Below are 21,534 nucleotides of genomic sequence, written 5' to 3'. Positions count from 1 at the left end.
AATATGGGGGAGCAAATTTTGTTTACAGCTGCCATAATATTTTGTCTCTCGACATCCTTTAGTCTAATTAGGATATTATGGAAAATGTATTGCTCATTAGAATTGTACAGGGGCTCCAGCTCGATGCCTAAAGATTCAATCTTTTTTTCGAGGTACTGATACCATCTTGATTTATAGGAGTCTTTGAGCAAATCAGCGAGCAGACTTGATGGAGGGCAGCGAAAATGGCAGCGTAACCAGTACTTTATTGAGGTGGACCAGGCCCAATATTCCATTGTGTGTATGCCTATTTCTGCACACATTGTTTCATATTTGATCACAGCTGGGAGTCCAAGAATACGCCTCAGAAAGCTGGAGTGAATCTTTTTTAAATCACTGTTATATGCTTGGACCCATAGCGGGATTCCATAGAATATCTGGGATTGCACTTTTGTTTGAAATATCTGATTGGCCGCAGGAATAAATTGATTACCTTTCTGATAATAAAGGGGTCTACTTCCAGGTAAGACTTAGTGCGGCAGAGAAAGTTTATGCATAATTATTTTTGTACTGATTTTGTTTCCTGTAGTCAAGCAGCTACTTTCAGTTACACAACATATCTTAAGGAATCTCTTGAGCACAGTCAATGCTTCACCACTGAATCCTGAACCAACACATTACTGCCTAGGTTTAGCCTAACAATCTCCACTGGTCCCTATGATTTCCCAGACCAGTTTAATATTTTAATCTGAAGAAAACCAATGCATTTCAATCCTTGCTCTACTCCATGCCACCATCCCTTGCCTAGGGGATCTCCTACTCTAGGCAGGATCTTCAATCATACCTTTACTGTATAACAAAAATACTTGCCCACACATGCTTATGCTTTTTATTTATGGCGTAAATGAAAGAGCTAACCTTTGAAAAATGTTTGCTTGCGTGGTTAACTGCAGAAGATTCCTACTTGTCATTGGGAGACTAAGGATTTTTTTTTACAAACCTACCACATTCTCACAGAAAGTAAAATATATGCTTTATTTCAATACCCTCACAGCTTTGAGGCCAGGTTCCACAGCACTCCCAAGAACAGATGCTGCATGATCACTTTTTGAAATTCTTATCTCATGACCCTACTGGGGAAACACACACAAAGTAGTAATCATTCCACTGCTGGAGAAACTTCTTTGACCATATACATGCAGCTTAAGCAGTACCGTAAATGATCCATCACACAATACCATTTCACCCATCAGCCTATTGTGTTTGTGGATTTACAGAATCAACGCAACATATGTTGTGTTGACTCAGCTTATGATACACAGAAAGACAGCAAAGCTCTGTAAGTAAACTCAGGTAGCATTGTTCATGCTGTTTCTTGTAAAGTAGACTTACCTCAAAAATAGCTAATGGTTCCTTACCATTTCATCATCCAGGGTGAGTTGAGGCATGTTTTTAGGATCATTGGCAAACGGCAAGGATAAAAAATAACCACCAGGAAAAAATTAATTTAGAGCAGTGCTCACCAAACCACAGATCATTTTTTAAAAGACAAAATAAAGCAATTCTGAAAGCTAGGGTTTTTCCACATGCCTAAAATCTCAGGAGCCCATTTCTGCAGAGTCATTCTTGCCATCTAGTAATAAACTTCATAAAATGTTTTAGTAATTGCAGTTTCATAAGTAGTACATTAAGGTTGGCTGGAGAGCTGCTGCATCATTTATTCATTGCCAGATAATTCTTCAATAGTGCATGGCCGCACCATTATACAAACAAGAAAATTTGCAAGGTGGAATCATGAAATATGACAGCCAAGAAATTGTAACAGGAAATGTTAGGTAGAACAGCACTCAGGAGGTTCTGCTTGGCCAAGAAGTGGATGAGCTCAATACTGTTTTCATGCCTGCCAGGATAGCAAGCTGGAAACTGTTCCTTGTTCTAATTTGGTTGTTTCTCACCACACTTCTAGCCTCACCATTACTGCTACATTGCTCTTTTGGTTTCTAGTGAGTTTAGAAGTGGGAAGCCTGCTTAAAGCGCCACATGATAAAGGTTCCAAACCATGTGGGGAGCTGTACACAAGTACAGCTGACTTCCCGCTACATATACTTGCCCTGGGAAGTCAGAAGAAGCTGCATGTTAAAATGGAGTCTGGGCAAAAGGCATGGCCCTACAACCCCTTTGTATACTCCTAGATCCTTTTCACATGTACTTTTAAATAGAACTCATCTAATTTAGCCAGTTTAGTACAGAAAACCAAGTTTTGAATTACTCATTTTTAGTGTACTTCATTAAAAACTTATCCTGTAGACACCTATGCATGGACTAGACCCAAATGAAATCAGCTGGGCTCTGCAATTTGGAAGGAGCCAGTGATCCACTGCCCTAAATCAAATAAAGGACATTATCTGATAGGTTATAAACAAGCTTGCATGACTGGAGTCCTTCATCTGAAATGTCACAATAATAAAAACATCTCGAACGTGACAAAAATATTTGATGCCAGGCAGTGGGACAAATTGCCAAGGGCACTTCCAGATAACAGCTCTGCAGAGATCCAAAGCAGAGCACTCTTTCTCGACACCCATCTATCAGTGATATTTAAGCATAATTAAATCAATTCTGCCCCAACGCACAAGCTAGATGAGTCACAGATGATCCCTCCCAACCCAAAGGGTTCTAGTGGATGAAAATAAGCTGTTATAACAAGCACAGTGGACTGCAGATGCAGCAGAGTCAATATACCAAGCTTGTAACTAAACAGCAGCAAATGTTGCAAAAAATCCAATAGACAATGCAACCCAATGTCTAAAATATCATACATGTACTTGAGCAGAGATTGTTTGTCTACCAGCACCCTCATTTTTAATTTTAATAACTGCAGAGCTATATTTAAGTGTGGTATTTTCCAGTTTTATATTGGTCTCATGGCAGAAATGTATGTTCCAAGCAGCTTTCTTATCTTTAAAAATAAGGAAAGGACTCTCCCATGCAAAATTATATACGCAAAGCCCTGCAGGAATTCTGGGCTTCTCCAATAAGGAAAAAGGTACAGTGTTTTAAAATTATAACAAAGTCACTTCTGCTTTAGTGTCTCTTCAAGCAATATGAGAACGCTGTAACAGATTAAATTGTGCTTAATGTCATGATACAATCTAGTTCTGTAACACTGGTTAACTAAGAGCAAAATCCCAAACTCCACTGGAATGCTTTACAAAAAATCTACAATTCAGTCCTCCTGGTTTGAAAGGCAAGTTTAATCAAAAGGGTATGAAATTACCATCTCCATTGCACTTTGAGCAACTGCACACTTCTTGTCTCTACATCAGGGGTCGGCAACATAGCACCTGAAGGTGCATTTGTGCTTACAGAGGTTTTCAACAGTACCCACAGGATTACCTCTTCTGCCCCTCCTCCCACTGAAATTGGTACATTGAAAGCAGGATTCTGTTGAACCCAACATAATAGATTGTGGTGGGAGCTTGGTTACATTACAATGGTACCCCGGGTTACAGATGCTTCAGGTTACAGACTCTGCTAACCCAGAAATAGTACCTTGGGTTAAGAACTTTACTTCAGGATGAGAACAGAAATTGTGCTCTGGCAGCGTGGTGGCAGCGGGAGGCCCCATTAGCTAAAGTGGTACCTCAGGTTAAGAACAGTTTCAGGTTAAGAACAGACCCCCAGAACGAATTAAGTTCTTAACCCGAGGTACCACTGTACATGTGTGGTGTACATCAAAGTTTCTCCAGTTTGCAATGTGCCCATGGACCAAAAGGGGTAGTAAACCCTGCCATATATGATTAAAACATAGATAAAAATGGCCAAAATCAAGTGCATCCCACTTACTCATATTAACTCCATGGGATATGTTTGTTTCTGGAAGCAACAAGTGGACACAAATGCACTTTCAATGATGAAAGCCAATACCACACCAGAGGCAAACTAAGTTGCAGCACTGTCATAGCTTTCATGTTGAAACTACCCACAGGAAGGATTAACAATGAACTCTTGCTTTGTATGAAGGCAAAAAGTCCAGATTCAGAGATATAATTATAAAACACAATCAACTAAGCTACCAACATCAGAACAACAAAACAGCAACACAGAACAGTAGTGCACGGCAATGCACAGAAATATCTGCTACTCTCAATATATTAACTAAACATTGTACTTATTTTAATTAAGTTTTTTGTAATGTCTTGGAATTGGAACCATTTGATGAAGGATGGACTATAAATACAAATAATAAAATAGCTGTAAAGCTCTTTGTTCTATGGTAATGAATAGAATCAGCTGAAATCTAGCAACAATTTTCCCTAGAAATGCGCATAGTGGGTGTACTCCTAAAGAATCTCAAATATATGCAAGAGCAGCAATCAACATAAAGCAGAACAGTTTCATTTTCAGTATCTGCCTCTTCAAAAATGGAATGGGGGAAGTCTGGCAAGCTAGGGTTACAATTTAAATAACCCTATTACAGCAATCTATTTTCACTCTACATCACAACCAAAGAGGGATTTTGGAAATGCAAACCTTCAAATCAACTGCTGTTAATTATCATTTTCCTTCCACAACATCCATTTCATTATTATGGTTCTGTGGAGTCACTGGGAAAAGCAGTTCCGACCAGGTATTTATGCCAGAGCAGCTTAAAGTCATTTGGGAGTATTTTGCAAGCCAAAACAAATCCCTGTAGTTTTTGGCCCTATCGGTGCTATGTCAACATGATGTTATTTGAGTCTTCTTTTGTTCACATTAACAGAAAATGTCAGAATAAGCACAATGTGATCCTAATCACAACATTTGCTAATATTCCAGAAACTACACATGGTAATTGAAGTATAGCTGACCATGTCAAAAAGTCTAAACTGGTGATGCCCAGAAAGCCAGTTCTTTTGAGAAGATGACTTACCGTATCTTAATATACAGAGTATTCAGACATGACGGGTCTGGTGAACTCATGCTGCCTTATTCTCCAGTATCTTTAAATTCTTTCCTTTCACATTTCTGAAGAGCCTTAAACACCACTATAGTTACTTGAGCTTGTTATCTTATTTAACTGTGGAATATTAATATTTGTTTTTAACTTCTGGGTGAAAATAAGTATTCTTTGACCTTGAGCCACCTTTACTTTATTCCTACGTTGCTACTTCCTAATATAGGCTTTCACAGAAACAACAAGAAGCACTTGAGTGAACTATAGAAATGTGAACTATTTTTCTAGCTCTGAAAAGCTTCCATTATGTTTTTAAATACACAAACCATTTTTGTATTGCAATCTAAGCATACTTAAAAAATAAATTATAACATGACATTTAAGACTGTGCACCTTAATCCTCACTGACAAATGACCTTAGATTCAGAAAGAGCAGCCTTTTAAAAAAATGTTTAGGCTGTAGTTCTAGTTTAAATAGATATTCAAATTAAACTGGATCAAATCTATTCAAATTCATTACCAGCTACCATTCATCTTCATATTTTTATTAATCCTGCATAGCATTTTTAAATACCTAGGCTAAACTGTAAGTTCAACTTGCTTTGACAAATTTTGAATTTAGCAAACCCCAAAATAAGACCTGCTAATATAGAAGGCTTTGATTTTTTTCAGTGGTTGCATGCAATGCTAGTCCATGCGTGAGAGGAACAAATTTCCACCCATGCAACAGAAGTTCACCTTCCTCTCCTCCCTTCAGGTTCTCCATGTGCCCTCAAAAAAATGGTCCAGAGGGTTGATGAATGCACTGGAGCCAATTTGCAGGGATTGCAAGGGGGAATATGTTAATTCACAAAATGTCTATCCGTGTTTGACAAATACTTAACCCTGCTGGGGGAAAATTATACCCTTCCTTGCCCAAATATTTGTTTTGCCTAACACAGATCACATAGGTATTTTAGTGTTTTGTTGGAAGCCGCCCAGAGTGGCTGGGGAAACCCAGTCAGATGGGAGGGGTATAAATAATAAATTATTATTATTATTACTTTTTGTGATAAAACAGGAGACTATTTCAGTTCATGTATTATATTTGCATTCAATACTACAGTTATGAATGTAAAGCTACAAAGTGAAGAAACCTCTCTAGAAGGCTTTCCAACATATCAGAAAAAAGGATGCACAATGGCTCTTATTACATGTGCATTAATTTTGCCTTCCACGATTTAGAATGGAGATGAATAACTGTCTAGTGGTCACTCTCCCAAAGACAATTTTTTTATTGGCAATGGTACTAAATTATAACATAGGTTTCCAAAAGTTGTAAGAGAAAGAGAAAGATCAGTAAAGTACTTGTTTCTTCAGTTTTTGTAGGGACAGACAATGGGCATGAAATAGAGGATGGCATGAAATAGAGATGGGGAGTCATTTACTTCGAGGGAGGTAAAGTTTTTGGGGAGGTCCTCTATTTTATCCTCACAAGCACTGACCCAAGGTCACCAAGCCTGCAGGGCTAAAAGAAGCAGAAGTGGTGACATGGGATGCCATTTTACATCCCACAATGCCGCATCATAACAGCAGAAGCGGATTTTGGGTAGTGTGACTGGTTGAGCCACACAGTGCATGTGCCTCAGAGACAGCACAGGGATTGCCACAACTATGATAAAAAATGGAAGGTGAGAGGCAAGGGTGCTGAATTCTGGTGTCACACAGGGCACTGCTGAAATTTGAGACCTCAAGGTCCGCCTCTGGTAATAGTGTCGTTGTATTTTACTTTATAGTTCTGTGATATGACTGCTGCCCTGTGCTAATATTTTGTGAGTGGTTCTGCCTCTGTTCCACCATTTCAGTGGTGAGGGGGGTAATAATAATAATAATAATAATAATAATAATAATAATAATAATAATAATTTATTATTTATACCCCGCCCATCTGGCTGAGTTTCCCCAGCCACTCTGGGCGGCTCCCAATCAGTGTTAAAAACAGTACAGCATTACATATTAAAAACTTCCCTGAACAGGGCTGCCTTAAGATGTCTTCTGAATGTCAGGTAATTATTTATCTCTTTGACATCTGATGGGAGGGCGTTCCACAGGGCGGGCGCCACTACCGAGAAAGCCCTCTGTCTGGTTCCCTGTAGCCTCACTTCTCGCAATGAGGGAACCGCCAGAAGGCCCTCGGCGCTGGATCTCAGTGTCCGGGCTGAACGATGGGGGTGGAGACGCTCCTTCAGGTATACAGACGCTCCTTCAGGTATACAGGGTAGAACTTCTAAGAAACCCTGTTATCACTGGTGAAGGAAGAGGAGTGCGGGGAGAGCGCACCGCCCCCAGCAGTGCGATCCTGGCAGGCTGCCATCGCGGCTGCCCCCCCCCCGTGCTGGGAGCCCCGCCCCCGCAGGTGGCACCCCCAAGACACGCGCCACCACTGCCTGTTATATCCACGTAACTAAGCAATTCTTACTGCTAGATGGCTCCACCTCAGAACTTGATCTCCCATGTGGGATTAAAACATGCACGGCAATAAACACTTCTGGGCCTAAGCAGGCATGTCCAACAGGTTGATCGTGGGGTGCTCCTGATCCATCTTTGGGCCCTTAGTGATATTCACCCCCAAAAAAGCTCAACAGCTCTGACTTCCTAAAAAAAGCTCAGTAACAACTCTGGTCCATCCTCCAATGACAATGTGTAGATCACTGCCTTTTTTATATACTGCGAGTAGATCACTATCTCTTGGGAGTTGGATGTGGCTGTTCTAGAGCATTTTGATATTTAACATGAAGGTTTTGCTTTGTGTCTACTAATGCTACTGCAATGCAAACGTTCCTGTAAACATAGCCTAGCATTAGTTGGTGGAGAGAGCATCCATTAATGAATTTTCCAGCAAAAAGCCATTGCTTTCCCAAGATGTCTGTAGTTAGGTTAATTACGCGTAGGCTAAAAACTGCTCAAAGTTTGAGAGTGGCACGAGAGCTCTTTTCTTTTCATCTAAAATGAAAACAATTAATAGATTCCATTTACAATGTCAGGCCTATCCATGTCTATGTTTAACTTCAAACACTAATGTTCCCTGAACAGAGGTCAAATAAAAACTGAGTCACCAGAACACACTGTTGAGGATTAATTGTTCATTTTGAAGATTAGATACAATATCAGAAAAGCCACTGGCCTCAGTTGAATTAATTGTTATCCAGAAAGTCTATCCACAGCAAAGAATTCAGAAGAGACCCAAGTCAAATGAGACACAAAACGATAGGATGAAAAGAGGATGCAAGGGATATAAAAAAAAATAGTAACGAAAGCTTCTAAAGTCACATAAACACAGAATTTTGACAATAGCTGTGTATATATATTATGGTATATTTATTGCTGGATCAGGGGTGGCTAACCTGCATTAAACCCACTTTTAGTTCCCACTAGAGTAAGATCTTAATTCACAAATCACGTGAACTCTGAAGGGCCCAACTCAAAACACTTAATATTCATATATTTCCATTTACCTCAGAGGGACCACACCAATGTAAATTGCCGGTCATTACCCTAAGCCTGAAAGGGACGTGGGTGGCGCTGTGGGTTAAACCACAGAGCCTAGGACTTGCCGATCAGAAGGTTGGCAGTTCGAATCCGTGCGGCGGGGTGAGCGCCCGTTGCTCTGTCCCTGCTCCTGCCAACCTAGCAGCCCGAAAGCACATCAAACTGCAAGTAGATAAATAGGTACCTCTCCAGCGGAAAGGTAAACGGCGTTTCTTTGCACTGTTCTGGTTCGCCAGAAGCTGCTTAGTCATGCTGGCCACATGCCCCGGAAGCTGTACGCCGGCTCCCTCGGCTGATAAAGCGAGATGAGCGCCGCAACCCCAGAGATGGTCACGACTGAACCTAATAGTCAGGGGTCCCTTTACCTTTAAGCCTGAAGGCCTACATAACCTGTTTCAGAATAGATTAACTGAACCCAATAGACCTTATTTTTAAAATAATTTTTATTAAAGACTTCTGAACTTACAAAAATATGTGCATTGTCTGTTTTTTCAACTTGTTTTTTTCTACAGATCTTTTTCATTTTTGGGGAGACATTAGTGGTTAGGCTTGCCATGCATCAGGAAAATTCCTGACATGTCCTGGCTTTGGGGTGTAAAAATAGCAACGGGGGGGGCACCTGGATGCATGCCAACGTGATGGAAACAGCAACAGAAAAATCTCTGAAAGCTGAAAATTACTATTTTAAGTTTTAAGTGGAGGTTTCCCCAAAAAAGTTCAACAATTTTGGTGTGTTTCTAAAAAAAACAAAAACAAACCTCAGCAACATCCTGTTTGAAATATGGCAACCCTATTAGTGTTCATGCAGTATATGGTTAGGAAGGAAGGGGGGCGAAGAGGAGAAGGGTGGGGATGGTGCATAGGGTGGGGTGGGTGGCAATGCTTCTATTATTTTACTTAGTGTATGTGTGGGGTTTTGTGTCAGGATCACTTGTGTGGGTTCTCTTTTTATTCGCTTCCTATATTTCTTTGGTGGAAATAGGCCTTAATCTGAGTAAACATTTGCAGGATTGAGGTGCCAAGAATAGGCCTTGTTTTTCCTTGATTCAAAACACTTCCAGAACAGATTAATTGGCTCAACAATAAAGTTCCTATCACTAAGCTAACAACAGACAAGGTCATTCAGGAGAGCAATAAGTTACTACAATAATATTGAAACATACTGTAGAAAAGAGTTACTGTTAGGAACTGAACATGTGAGAAAATTAAACTAATGGAACCAAACTTCTAAGCCAATTTGCTCATTTATTAATGCAACTTTGAACTTTCAGAACTCCTGCCAGAAAACATTTATGGAATAGGACTGCAAGCTTTAAAAATCAGCAAATCTGATACTTTAACAGGGTTTTTAATCAAAAAAAGAGAACAATTTAATTGTATTAATAAAAGCAATTGGTGAAACCAAAATATAAGGGCAAGTTTGTTTATTTTTTTGAAGCTATTTTAAGCCTTGTGTGCTTTTGTTGGGAGAATCAAAATATTCAACGGAGTAGCTTCCATTTACTAATTTCTCATGTACTGTACTTCACTATCAAAGAAAAAAAGTTTTTCTTTAATACACATATTTAAAATTGGTTAAAATGTAGGTGATTAATCAACTAAAAATTAACTAGGCATGCATCTTACTATAAAAGCTTTCTAAGATTCACAAAATCAGCAACTGAAATAGCACCTGGCAAAAGATCTGACCTGCCCATATTTCTTATCCAACCCACTGATAACTTACAACTATTTTTATAGATGATTGGTTAGATCATAGTCAAAACAAAAAAATTTTTTTTCTTCCAGTAGCACCTTAAAGACCAACTAAGTTAGTTCTTGGTATGAGCTTTCGTGTGCATGCACACTTCTTCAGATTCAGGTATCTGAAGAAGTGTGCATGCACACGAAAGCTCATACCAAGAACTAACTTAGTTGGTCTTTAAGGTGCTACTGGAAGAAAAAAAAAATTTGTTTTGACTATGGCAGACTGTTGTAAATAAAAATATATGCCCTTTTCCCTTATGGGGTATCCAAGAGCCCATATAGAGTCCTTACATAGGTTCCCTATTGGTAGGAGAAAATAACAGAGGCCAACCAGAGAATATTGAGAAGCAAAGCAGCTAGTAAGCTTGATCTTTATTGATCTGTTGCAACAGGGTGCTCCCCTCACACGCAGGAGAGGAGGAGGACCCAGAAAGATGGTGTGCAAGACCTTATAAAGACTTTTGAAATTCCCATTCTCTAGATCAAGACCACCCCCAGAAACATTATGCATACATCACAGAAGGGGTGTATCCTAAGACCACCCCTCCGATACATCCCACCTACATCACAGAAATTTAAATGTTGTTTTTCTCTTGTTACAGTTTATCTCCTGTCTGGCAAGTTACTTGATTGGATTTCCCGGGGAGCCTGGCCATTCTTTTGTAGTGGTAAAATACTTATTTCCTGGGCCAGGTCACAGGCTCACACCTTATTCAAACAGACATATCCTTGAGACAGGATTTGTGAGGAGAGAGACAATGGGGAGACTTTTCCAGTTTGACCTTGCAGAGACAACATTTGGTCAGTTTGGGAATCAAAATGGTTCCAGGTTGGCTTTCCTGTGCTGATCTATGTACGTGTGGTTATGAACGTTGCCATATATCTAAGACCATAAAATTCCTATCACAAGACCAACACGGCTACCTATCTGTAACTGTGGTTAGATCATAGACAGCTAACATATGCTCCTCCAGGTGTTATTGGACTCCAGCTCCCATCGGCTCCATCCGGATGGCCAATGGTCAGGAATGCTGAGAATTGGAGTCCAACAACATCTGGAGGGCCATAGGTTCCCCATCCTGGGGTAGATGGCCATATGTTATATGGCAAATACATGTAATGCTTAACATGCTGTGAAGTGCACTGGCCTTACTAAGAGTTTTCTTCATTCAGTGTGACAAAACTGTGTCACTTCCTTAACAAGAAAAATTGTTATGGAAGTAAAGTATTATAGCAATACCTTTGGGGTGTTAGGAAAAACTCACTCTGGTGGAAGTAAAAGCAACATTTAGTACCAGTATTAAATGCTATTTGTTCCACAAAGCACACAAAATGTGCCCTGTATATGCCAAAAGGTCTTGAAGAAAAATAATTAAATTCCAGGTGGTCCCAAGTCATGCCCCACATTCCACCCCCAATAGTAAAGTTGGTAAGTAAATTACAAATCATGATCACTGAGAGAAGCCACCCAGCCACATACATAATGGACCAATTAACCATCAAAATTACACATCATATCTGAAACCAATTCTAGACAACATTTAATTAGTACAATGAGAAAACAATGATCCCCACAGAATGGTGGTCTGCCACATTTTGCTACCATAATTGCAACATGTCAAGAAGGCGAGAAGCTCCCCATATTATATGCAACAAACCAGGCACTTTTTTCCAGGGAGAAAAACCAAATCGCAACCTGAAATGGCCTGATATTAAATCAGTATCAAGCATAACCATAGCTAAAAACTGCAACGATGTTTGGTTAAAGCAACTAAGCTAAGTATCTAAATTAATAGGACCTGATCAAATCTATATTCCCTGCTTTAGAAACCATCAAGCACTTTGTTACAACTTTCTGGAGTAGTGGGGAAAATTGGATTGCTAGTATGTTGTTTGTCAAAGACTTCATAATAATGTAGACTATACTAATACTAGACAGTGAAACCTTTCAAGAATCATAAAAGGTTTTAAATTTTAAAAGGAGATTTAGATAATAGTGTGGTTCAAATGCATGCACACTCTGAATAAATTTTATCTCCACAGAAAGTTTCTAATATTACTCTTTGGCTCTCGCATGTAAAAGAAGAGTCACAAAAACATGTAACTTGGATAAATTAAGCTGTTCAGACTCTGAGTTGTATTATCTACTATAAAAATATGTTGAAGTTCTACTTACAAGTCAATAAACTCAATGGAAACATTAAGAAGTTACTTTTTATCGAAAAGGAAAAATGTAGCATTGGCAGAACTTGCCTTTCCACCTGCTACAGTTACTTTTGCACTAAGAAAATCAGCGGAGCCCTTCAGCTGGGAGGAAAGGATGAGCACAGCAAATACATATTTTATACCAAAAAGTGCAATAGGGAGAAGAAACAAAAACAAAAAAGTGTTGTCAAATTCTATTATCCTGGAACTACACAAAGAGGGGATTGATATATTGAGCTCATGTTCCAAATGACCTAGACTGCAATTATCTACCCTTACCTGGGTGTACATCTGATGTAACTCAGTGAGAGTTATTTTTGAGTAGGCATGCACAAGATTTTACTAGGCCTATTATGCTCAGTAAGATTTACTCCCAGGTGAGCATACAGTATAATAATGACATGAGGTGTCAGACAAGTGGTTGGATTAATAACAACACAAATCTATGCATTTGCCCTAGGCAAAGGATTTATTTCAGGCCATCTCAATTGTGTCAGATACTGCATGTCCAAATTCTTTTAACATGATGTTAAAATATCCCTATAAAAATGGCAAAGTGTAAGAGTCAAGCACTACTGACACCTCTGGAATGGGAAAGACAGTAACTTCCTCTGTGGCAGGAACTAAATTCCTGTATTAGTAAAGCATGCAACATGCTTTCCGGTGTCATGTAATAGAGCTCAAGAGCCATGTGAAATAGGAGGAGCTTATCAACTACTTTTGGCTGTTTCATAGATCAACCAGAAGCAATACAGAACACAGGAGGACCAATTGCTAGTACAACTGAGACACAGACAGAGATCACCCAAGAAAAAGAAAATAGCTCACACCTCTCCAGTAACCCTCAGTCTCAGAACTATTGCTTTCAGACAGAGAATTGTGTTTTATTCAAAAAGTAAACATGGCAAGATATTGCACTGGAATCACTGTTATGACCCCTTGTGGCCTTAAACCAATTTCTTATTTAGAGCAGAAGCCTTTTTTTTACAAGAATACCATCTTACAGTAAGTGTACTTTTGATTACTGTAATCACAGGCAGATTCTTGAGTCATAACAAACACAGCTATCTCAGAAACAGGGTGAGGGAACTAAGCTGCATCTGCAAAATAAGCCCAAATCATTAGTTAGTCCACCCCTTCATTATAAACAGACAATAGACATGGATCGCAAAGCCCATCTGGGGTACATTCAGTACTCTGGACACTAATCAATCATTTTGAATACAACATTAAAAATCAGGATACTGGAAGTTTTAAAATAACCCGAATTTCAGCAAAACAAATGATTCAGTTATACAACTGGTGTGTTTGTTTTAATATGGTGAGAAATAATTGTTAAAATATTGGACCTTTTGTTTTTGCATGCAGGATGAAAGGGGTTTGCTCTCTGCTGTATTTCAGTTCAAATCTGGCTAGGATTATTCCCTACAGCTTTCAAAAAGCTATTTGAACTATGTACTGTATTTAAAAGGTCCTCCCCCAAATGGTGACTGAGCAGAGAAACAAAACCATGAATTCAAACCAAGGGGATGTAAAAAACAACAACAAAAACTACAGCAAATTAACATTCAGCTTTTGAAGCAAATTATTCAGCTATTGAGACAAATCCTTCAATTAAGCTTTGTCTAAAGATTAGCAATAGACCCATTATTGTTTGATTCTTGTTTAAGAGGTGGGTAGGAAAAATACTGCCCTTGAGACAAGTCTCAGCTGTCACAAAATGCCACAACACAGCATCATAGATGTTAGAAACATGCTGATATTATGCTTGTTAGCAGAAAAAATATTGGCCAAGTCTCATGTAGGTTCTGAACAAGGGATTAGCATAATAATTCCTGTAACAAGCATGGTGTCTGTTTGAGAGAAGAATAATCAGCCACCTGGGCTCTTCAAGATCAAACAGGTATAGGCAGACTAAAAATAAACAGTAATCAATCAGTTTGAGCTAACGGCTCATCTCCCAGTAGACAAAAACTGCTGTTTCCTACTTATGCCAATTTTTTGCCACCCAAAGAGAACAGAGTGGCCAGTCTGTCTATCTTGGCTGTCCTCAGAACAGCAGCAGTTCAACACAAATAATAAATATCATTTAACGAAGAGAGACAGGAGAGTCTTTGCTTTAAGCACAAGGAGGAAAAGGAGAAAAGTTGATCTTATAGCTTAGCCGGTTTCACTTCATGCAACTAAAAGGGGATATATAGACAAAGTCATTACAAGGACATTAAACTATACAGGTCATTCAGGATAGAAGAAACTCATTTAGTGGAACAAGTGATCATCAACACAGGTGAGGGAGACTGTCAGTAATTGCAGAAGGCATTTCATTGTTTTTTAGTTCATCAGGTTTTAAGTTCTGCGCACTACCCACAGTATATCCAGATGAAGAAAATCAAGCTACAAATGCTGTAATAAAAAGCAGCCATACTCATGCAAAATGTTCCATTTGGGGTTATGTTGAGCCTATAACCTGCAGACAGCAAACTCACTCTCACAGGTGATTGGAATAGCAAGGCGATTGGTCCATAACCAACCAAGTCCTGTGTACAGGGCTTGTTAGATACAAATGGCAAGAATAAGGGAATGACCATAACGACAGCTCTGTTGGACAGCGAAGTTCTTAAGGTTCCCTTAAATTATAGAACATTATAAAATAATTATAAGACAACTCCACATATGGTAAGCTCTTACCTTGTTGCACAGTAAAAGTTCTGTTGTAGGACAGTGACATTTTTGGCTTTTGAAAGTAGTTTGATTTCTGGATGAAAATACAAGACTGCACAAGACTGCCTTGGGGAGGGGGACTGAAAGGTCTTAAAACTAAGACAGTATTGGGTCATTTTACCTCTTCTACACTCCATAGATGGAAAGATCCAGGAAAGCCACTTTTACTAATCCCCCTGTCAATGAGGCAGTAAAGTGGCATGCAGAATGGTTTCTAGAGGAGCTACTGTTGCATATATTTCAGCTGAGAGAAGCTCAATGGAGCCAGAAAAGTTTGTTTTAATATCTTAGGTGGTTCTTTTCATATTCACCTGAGAAGCATTTATCGAGCAATGAAGAGTATATGGAGAGTTACCATTGTATCAATACAGCATCTTTATCAGTGGTTGTTTTAGGAACCTCACTGGAAAGTAGCTGCCTTTATAAGATTTGGCAGATTTCATCTGAAGGTTTCTGAAAGAATCATCACAGGGAAAGGGCAGAAGTCCCAATCTGCCCTAAGGGAAAGCTTAAGTGGTAAGCATTCTTACTAACACCTAATGGAAAACCCCCACAGGAAGAACAGAGCTCTGTTTCACTTCAAAAGGCCAAGGTCACTTATTTGGAATAAATGAAGGCAAAGATGGGGTGGTGCAGCTTGCTTTCATAATAAGGAAATGATTTTGTTCATGCCTTGAAGCAGGGTGTGCATATGCAAATCAGAATATAGTATCTACGTGAGTGAAGACCTTACTCTCACCAGGGAAATCATGTCAACTTTACCAAGTGAGTGGGCTGTGGATAATTTCCTTTTATTAGGTAGAATATCTTCCTACTTAGTCAAATTATATTCTGGAAAAGGGAGAGATCCCCTTCTTTCCTAACAAAGAGGGGTGGGGTGTTAATTCTCCTTTTGATGGGGGGAAAGCTAAACCTTGAAGGGTAAAAGGCAAGTTCTCCATTATGTGAGGAAGGCTGACTTGTCTTCTATTATATGTGGTCAGGGGCATCTATGTTTTAAAATAAGCTGCTTCTTATGTGTATGGATGACTGTTGAAGGAGAAACAACTCCTCAACTTTGAAATTCCAACGCCCACCCTACTCATATTTCTCTTAAATATCATTTAAATAACCGCTCCACTTTGAAAAACCTACATCCTCAGCACACAGAGGGGCAAGCCCCTCACACATAAGCCTACTGACTTATAAAGGAGGAGAACATCCCACATCCTTTACATTTGCTGGGGGAGGGTTCTGGTTAACAGAACCTCATTCACCTTTACATGGGTGGGGACAGAAGTAGGTGTTCCAAGATGAAGGGGCTGGTTCTGTTTTATGTGTACACATGGGGGTTAATTTATTCTGTTTTAGCCTTTCCCAGCTTTTCTTCCAAAATATGCACTCAAAGCAGGATACAAATGTTAAAAGTAATATCTACACCCACACACAGGGTGACACCCCCTTATTTATGCACAAGGAGGAAGATGGTAGCTAAAATATAGTAACTCATTCTCTTTGAAGGCATGCAGGCATAGATGGAAGGGGGTATTAAAGGTACCCCTGCCCGTACGGGCCAGTCTTGACAGACTCTGGGGTTGTGCGCCCATCTCACTCAAGAGGCCGGGGGCCAGCGCTGTCCGGAGACACTTCCGGGTCACGTGGCCAGCGTGACATCGCTGCTCTGGCGAGCCAGAGCCGCACACGGAAACGCCGTTTACCTTCCCGCTAGTAAGCGGTCCCTATTTATCTACTTGCACCCGGGGGTGCTTTCGAACTGCTAGGTTGGCAGGCGCTGGGACCGAACAACAGGAGCGCACCCCGCCGCGGGGATTCGAACCGCCGACCTTTTGATCGGCAAGTCCTAGGTGCTGAGGCTAGTTCTCCGCAAAGGTCGAGGACCCTAACATATACTCATGTAAGAAAACTTTTAGGTGCAACTGCCCCCCATTGAGAGGAACAAGCGACCTCTCACTATGTACAGCCTCCCTCGATTTCCCACTCCTGCTTAAACATCAACCCACAGCCCCACATAAAGGCAAACCACTCTTTAACATTCAAGTGTGTGCGATTAAAAGAAGCAATTTGCTATCATTCCCCCCCACACACTTTGTAAATATGGGGAACAGATAAATGACGTCTAAGGGTTAGGTTTCATCCTTTATTCCCCCAAGGAGGAGGGACGTAAATACTTAAAATAGGGAGGTGCCTTTTCTCTCTCTCTCTCTCTCTCTTTTTCCTTTTCCCTTTTTGGCAGGCGATAGAGCAAGTAGGTCTTAGGGAGTGGGTGGGGTCGGGCTTGACTACCACACCTGCGAAGGTAAACGGAGGGAGATAACGGGGTGAGACGCGGGGGGGGGGGGAGACGGGGACGGACGTGGAGAAGAAGATATGAGGTTGGAGGGAAAGAAACCTTGCAGCCCAACAAAAGCAGATAAACGTGCTAAGCCTCCAGCTTGCCCACAAAGACGACTCCTCTTCCTCCTCTGGTGTGTGTGTTGCTGCTGCTGCGACACGGTTACTACTTACCCCTCAGGGAATCGGTTCATTAAATGCACACTTCTATGCCACTGAATCCATAAAATCTGTACGGTGGCGGTACCAAAGAATGTAAAAGGAAGGAAAGAGTCTCTCTCTCTCCTCCCCCCCCACCCCCACTTCCTCACCTGGGCACGCAGCTGGGCGAGCTCCGGTCCACCTCCCAGGTGGCGTAAAGGTTCATCTGGACCGGGCGCCCCCCTGCCGCCGCCGCCGCCGCGCCTGACCCGGGAGCCCCCGGGGCCAGAGAGCCTCCTCCGGGGCCGAGAGCGGCCGGCTGAGACAACGAAGGCGCCGCCGCCGCCGGAGGAGCAGGAGGAGGCGCCAGCTGCTGCTGCTGCTGCTGTAGCACCGCCGTCGGCGGCGGAGGCTGCCCTGAAAGGCTCTGTGCAGCCGGGGACGCCGAAGAAGCTGAGGCGCTGGATACCGGCTGGTGCAGCGAAGGCGTGAGCGAGCCCCGCTGGCCGCCGAGCGCCCCTCTCTCCGCCATGGCTGAGGAGGAGGAGGAGGAGGACGACGACGACGACGACGAGAGTCTCCCTCAATCCCCGCTAGCGCCGCCTCAGCCGCCGCCTTCTTTCCCCTTCAGCCGCGCGGCTGGGTTTGACTCCTGTTGCCCCTGCAGGCGCGCTCCCGAATAGGAGGAGGAGCGAGCGAGCGCGAGGCCGCTGGCGGAGGAGGAGGAGGAGCGCGTGCGCGAGAGGCAGCGAGTTTGAGGAACGGTTGCTTGGCAAAAGGGCGGGGAGATTTGGGGGGAGGGCGGCGGCGGCAGTGGCAGTTGCGGGGCTCAAACCCAAATTAAAGGGGGCGCTCGCGCGCGCGGGAGGACGGCGATTGGGCGCCTTGACGGCTCTGCGCGCGCTGATTGGGTGGAGCGATCTATGGCTCGCGCTCGCGCTTTTACAGTGTGTATTTCTCTCTCGCGCACGCCTTTTCCCCGCCCTCTTTTCTCTCTCTCTCTCTCTCAAATTCTTTTCTCCTCCAATCGACCCTCACTTCCTTCCCTTCCCTCTTAACAGGGCGAACTCGACGCCCTCCTGGCTTAGGGGGAAAGCTCACGACACACGTCCCCGTATACACGTTAAATTACAAACGGGTGGGGGTGGAGGGAATCCGTATTGTGAAGGGGAATAGGGTATATACTGTATTGTATTATTATTTAAAAGGCATTTATATACTGCTTAGCATTACAAAAAAAATCTTAAAGCAGTGTACAGTATAACAACAACAACAACACTGAACCAAAACACAGCCAAAAATCAGTAAAATACAATAACAAAAGAATAAAACAAATTTGGAAGATTCAGGGAGGTAAAACAGGGTCCAGCCTTGCAGGTCAGGGAAAGCGGGGCAGAGAGAGAAGTCTTCACAATATATCTGAAGCAACTTGATCATTGCTGCTTCACCCATGGCAGAGAGGGAATGATTATTATTATTATTTATGTATTTATATGCTGCCCATCTGACTGGGTTGCCACAGCCACTGTGGGAGGCTCCCAACAAAAAATAGTAGGGAATGGCATACTGTATATTTCCCACTTTCTGCAAAAGCCTTCAAAGCCAATTATGACATTTATAAAGTACATAGACTGTGGCGGCGCAAGAAGAAAATGGGGGGACACAGAAGAACCAAGTATATTTCTAGGTGGACAAGTTGTGTCCCACATGTTAAGATCTCTGAGAGAAAAATAACAGTCTCTGTTGAGGTAGGAGCACCACAGTACTTAAGCCCTCCACTTCCTAGTTTGATTTGCTTGCCCTCTCTCCTCTCCTATGGTACCACCCAAGTGAAAGGAAAAGGGGCAACTGAAATGTAAATGCATAATTAGACATAAACACAGCATATATTTGACACCGGAAGGGGGAACAATACAGTACTAATGGTGATCCCCCCCCTCAGTCCAGTTAGCACTGTACTTGTCCTCAAGAGCGGGAAACAGTTAAAAACATCAACACACATTGCTATTATGCAGTGCCTATAGGACCAAAGAGGTTTCCAGCATCTTAAAACCTCACAGATTTCTTATGATATAAGCCGGGGTGGCGGACCTCAGTGCCAAATGTGGCCCTCTGAGCTTCTCTGCTTGGCCCTCAATACTCTCCCAAGGTAACCCTGCCACAGCCCTGCTCTACACACATTTGCATCAAGGGCAGCAGGAGGAGAGATAAATATGTGTGGCAGGTGTAGAAATTTATGGCTTTTGTGTGTCTGGGAATGTACCCTACTGTAAAAAGGGCAAAAGTCACACATGTTGCTGCATCTACTTTTGCCGCTTGGCCCAACCCACCCCTGGCATATGGTCCTCATATGTGTCAAGAGCCTGTCCACCAAGGAGAGGATCCTGATTGGCCCAGGATCCCTCTTGCATGGTAGAACTATATATGTATGATGTATAGCCATGTATAGCACAATGTGGCTGCCAGGTGTCACCTCACCCAACCTAGTTATCTACATGCTGCCAGGTATAGTCATAAGGAGTTTTGCAGTGTATTGTCATCAGCCTACCACTGATACACATAACACTATTTTTCAATTTCCTCCCCTGTAGGTGAGGTGATAGATGTACTCACTGATCATGTGCCTAGTCACAATGATGGACTAAACGAGGACCAGTCAACTGAGGCTCAATCCAAAGATGCTGTTAATAGGTGGGTCCTCTGGTCGGATGAGTGGTGTACAGCCCTACCAGGTTCAACTGGTGGCCCAATTGCTCCTCTATCGGGACAGTAATCTGTGCTCTAGTAACCTCCCGATTAGATTACTGAGATGCATTATACATAGGGCTGCCTTTGGTGAAGAATGCAGCAGCAAGATTGCTGACCAAAATGAGGCAGTATTGAGCATATAATGCTGGTTCTGGCACAGCTGCAGTGGCTGCCTATACATTCCCAAACCCAATTCAAAGTGTTGGTTTTAACCTACGCAGTCCTGGAAGCCTCTGGAAATCAGTCTCAATTCAAAGCACCAGTGATTTACCTTTGAAGTCCTATATATGGTTCGCAGCCAAGATCTGTAAAGAACCACATGATCTTGCCTACCCAATTAGGCCACCAACATAAAGCCTCACAGCTAAAAGAAGTGTGGTTATTTGGAACACAAGTGTTTTTTGGCCTCCTTACTTGGAGAGACCCATTCATCAGCATTCGGTTCTTCAGCATTCAGTGCAGAACAGTCCAGCTTTGATACCTTTTGAGTTTGTTATTAAGTTTTGTTCAGGACAGAAAGGAGGGTGATAAATATGCCCCCATGAATAAAGTAATAAAAATTGCCCTTTTTAGATTTCATTTACCAAAAAGCAGAACAGAGATCAGGAACCCATAGCCCAGGGGCAAGGAGCCTTTTTCAGCCCACATATTCCCTTATGGGAGTCAGATACCAGTGGCAGGAGGGGTCAGACATAAAAAATGGGTGGACCAACAGATTTGATTTGATATATTTCTATTCCGCTTTTCCAACAACAAACCTCAAAGCTTCAAATGTGAATCTTACCTTGGCACATTAGGTTAGATTCTACACACATTTATACACCCTCCTCTATACTCCATCCAGGCATGCATTACAGCAAGGTAAAAATACCCAAGGCAGGTGCCTAGTGAGTTACAGGACCCAGGAAGTGGGTGTGGCCTGGGGAGAGTCCCAAGGACTAGGTAGAGTTGCCTGGAGGGCCACATTCAGCCTCCAGGGCTGAGGTTCCTCATCCCTGCTGTAGCCCTCCAGATGTTGCAGGACTGTAATTTCCATCAGCCCTGACCACTGGCCATGCTGGCTGGGGCTGATGGGAGATAGAATGCAACATCTGGAAGGCCCCACAGGTCCCCTATCCCTGGAATAGCTGAATACTAGACAGCAGCAAAAACAGCCCCATGCCTGCAAATTCAGCTTTTGGCAAAGCTTGAAGAATCAC

General features: G+C 42.0%; 1 protein-coding gene across 3 annotated transcripts in view; it reads right to left on the bottom strand.

The window, feature by feature from the left end:
• PACS1 (phosphofurin acidic cluster sorting protein 1) overlaps positions 1-18,327 on the bottom strand; it is a 77,123-nt gene extending 58,796 nt beyond the window's left edge. The window contains exon 1 of one of the 3 annotated variants that reach the window (XM_077920025.1): positions 17,758-18,327. In XM_077920025.1, coding sequence (XP_077776151.1) covers positions 17,758-18,119 — 362 coding nt within the window. In that variant the 5' untranslated portion in view covers positions 18,120-18,327. The remainder of the gene's footprint in view (positions 1-17,757) is intronic. The other 2 variants (XM_077920024.1, XM_028711202.2) reach the window with 2 other exon arrangements.
• Between the last annotated feature and the right edge of the window lie 3,207 nt (positions 18,328-21,534).

Source organism: Podarcis muralis, chromosome 16 (genome assembly GCF_964188315.1).
Source record: "Podarcis muralis chromosome 16, rPodMur119.hap1.1, whole genome shotgun sequence".
Lineage (NCBI taxonomy): Eukaryota > Metazoa > Chordata > Lepidosauria > Squamata > Lacertidae > Podarcis > Podarcis muralis.
This window is presented reverse-complemented; position numbering and strand designations above follow the sequence as displayed.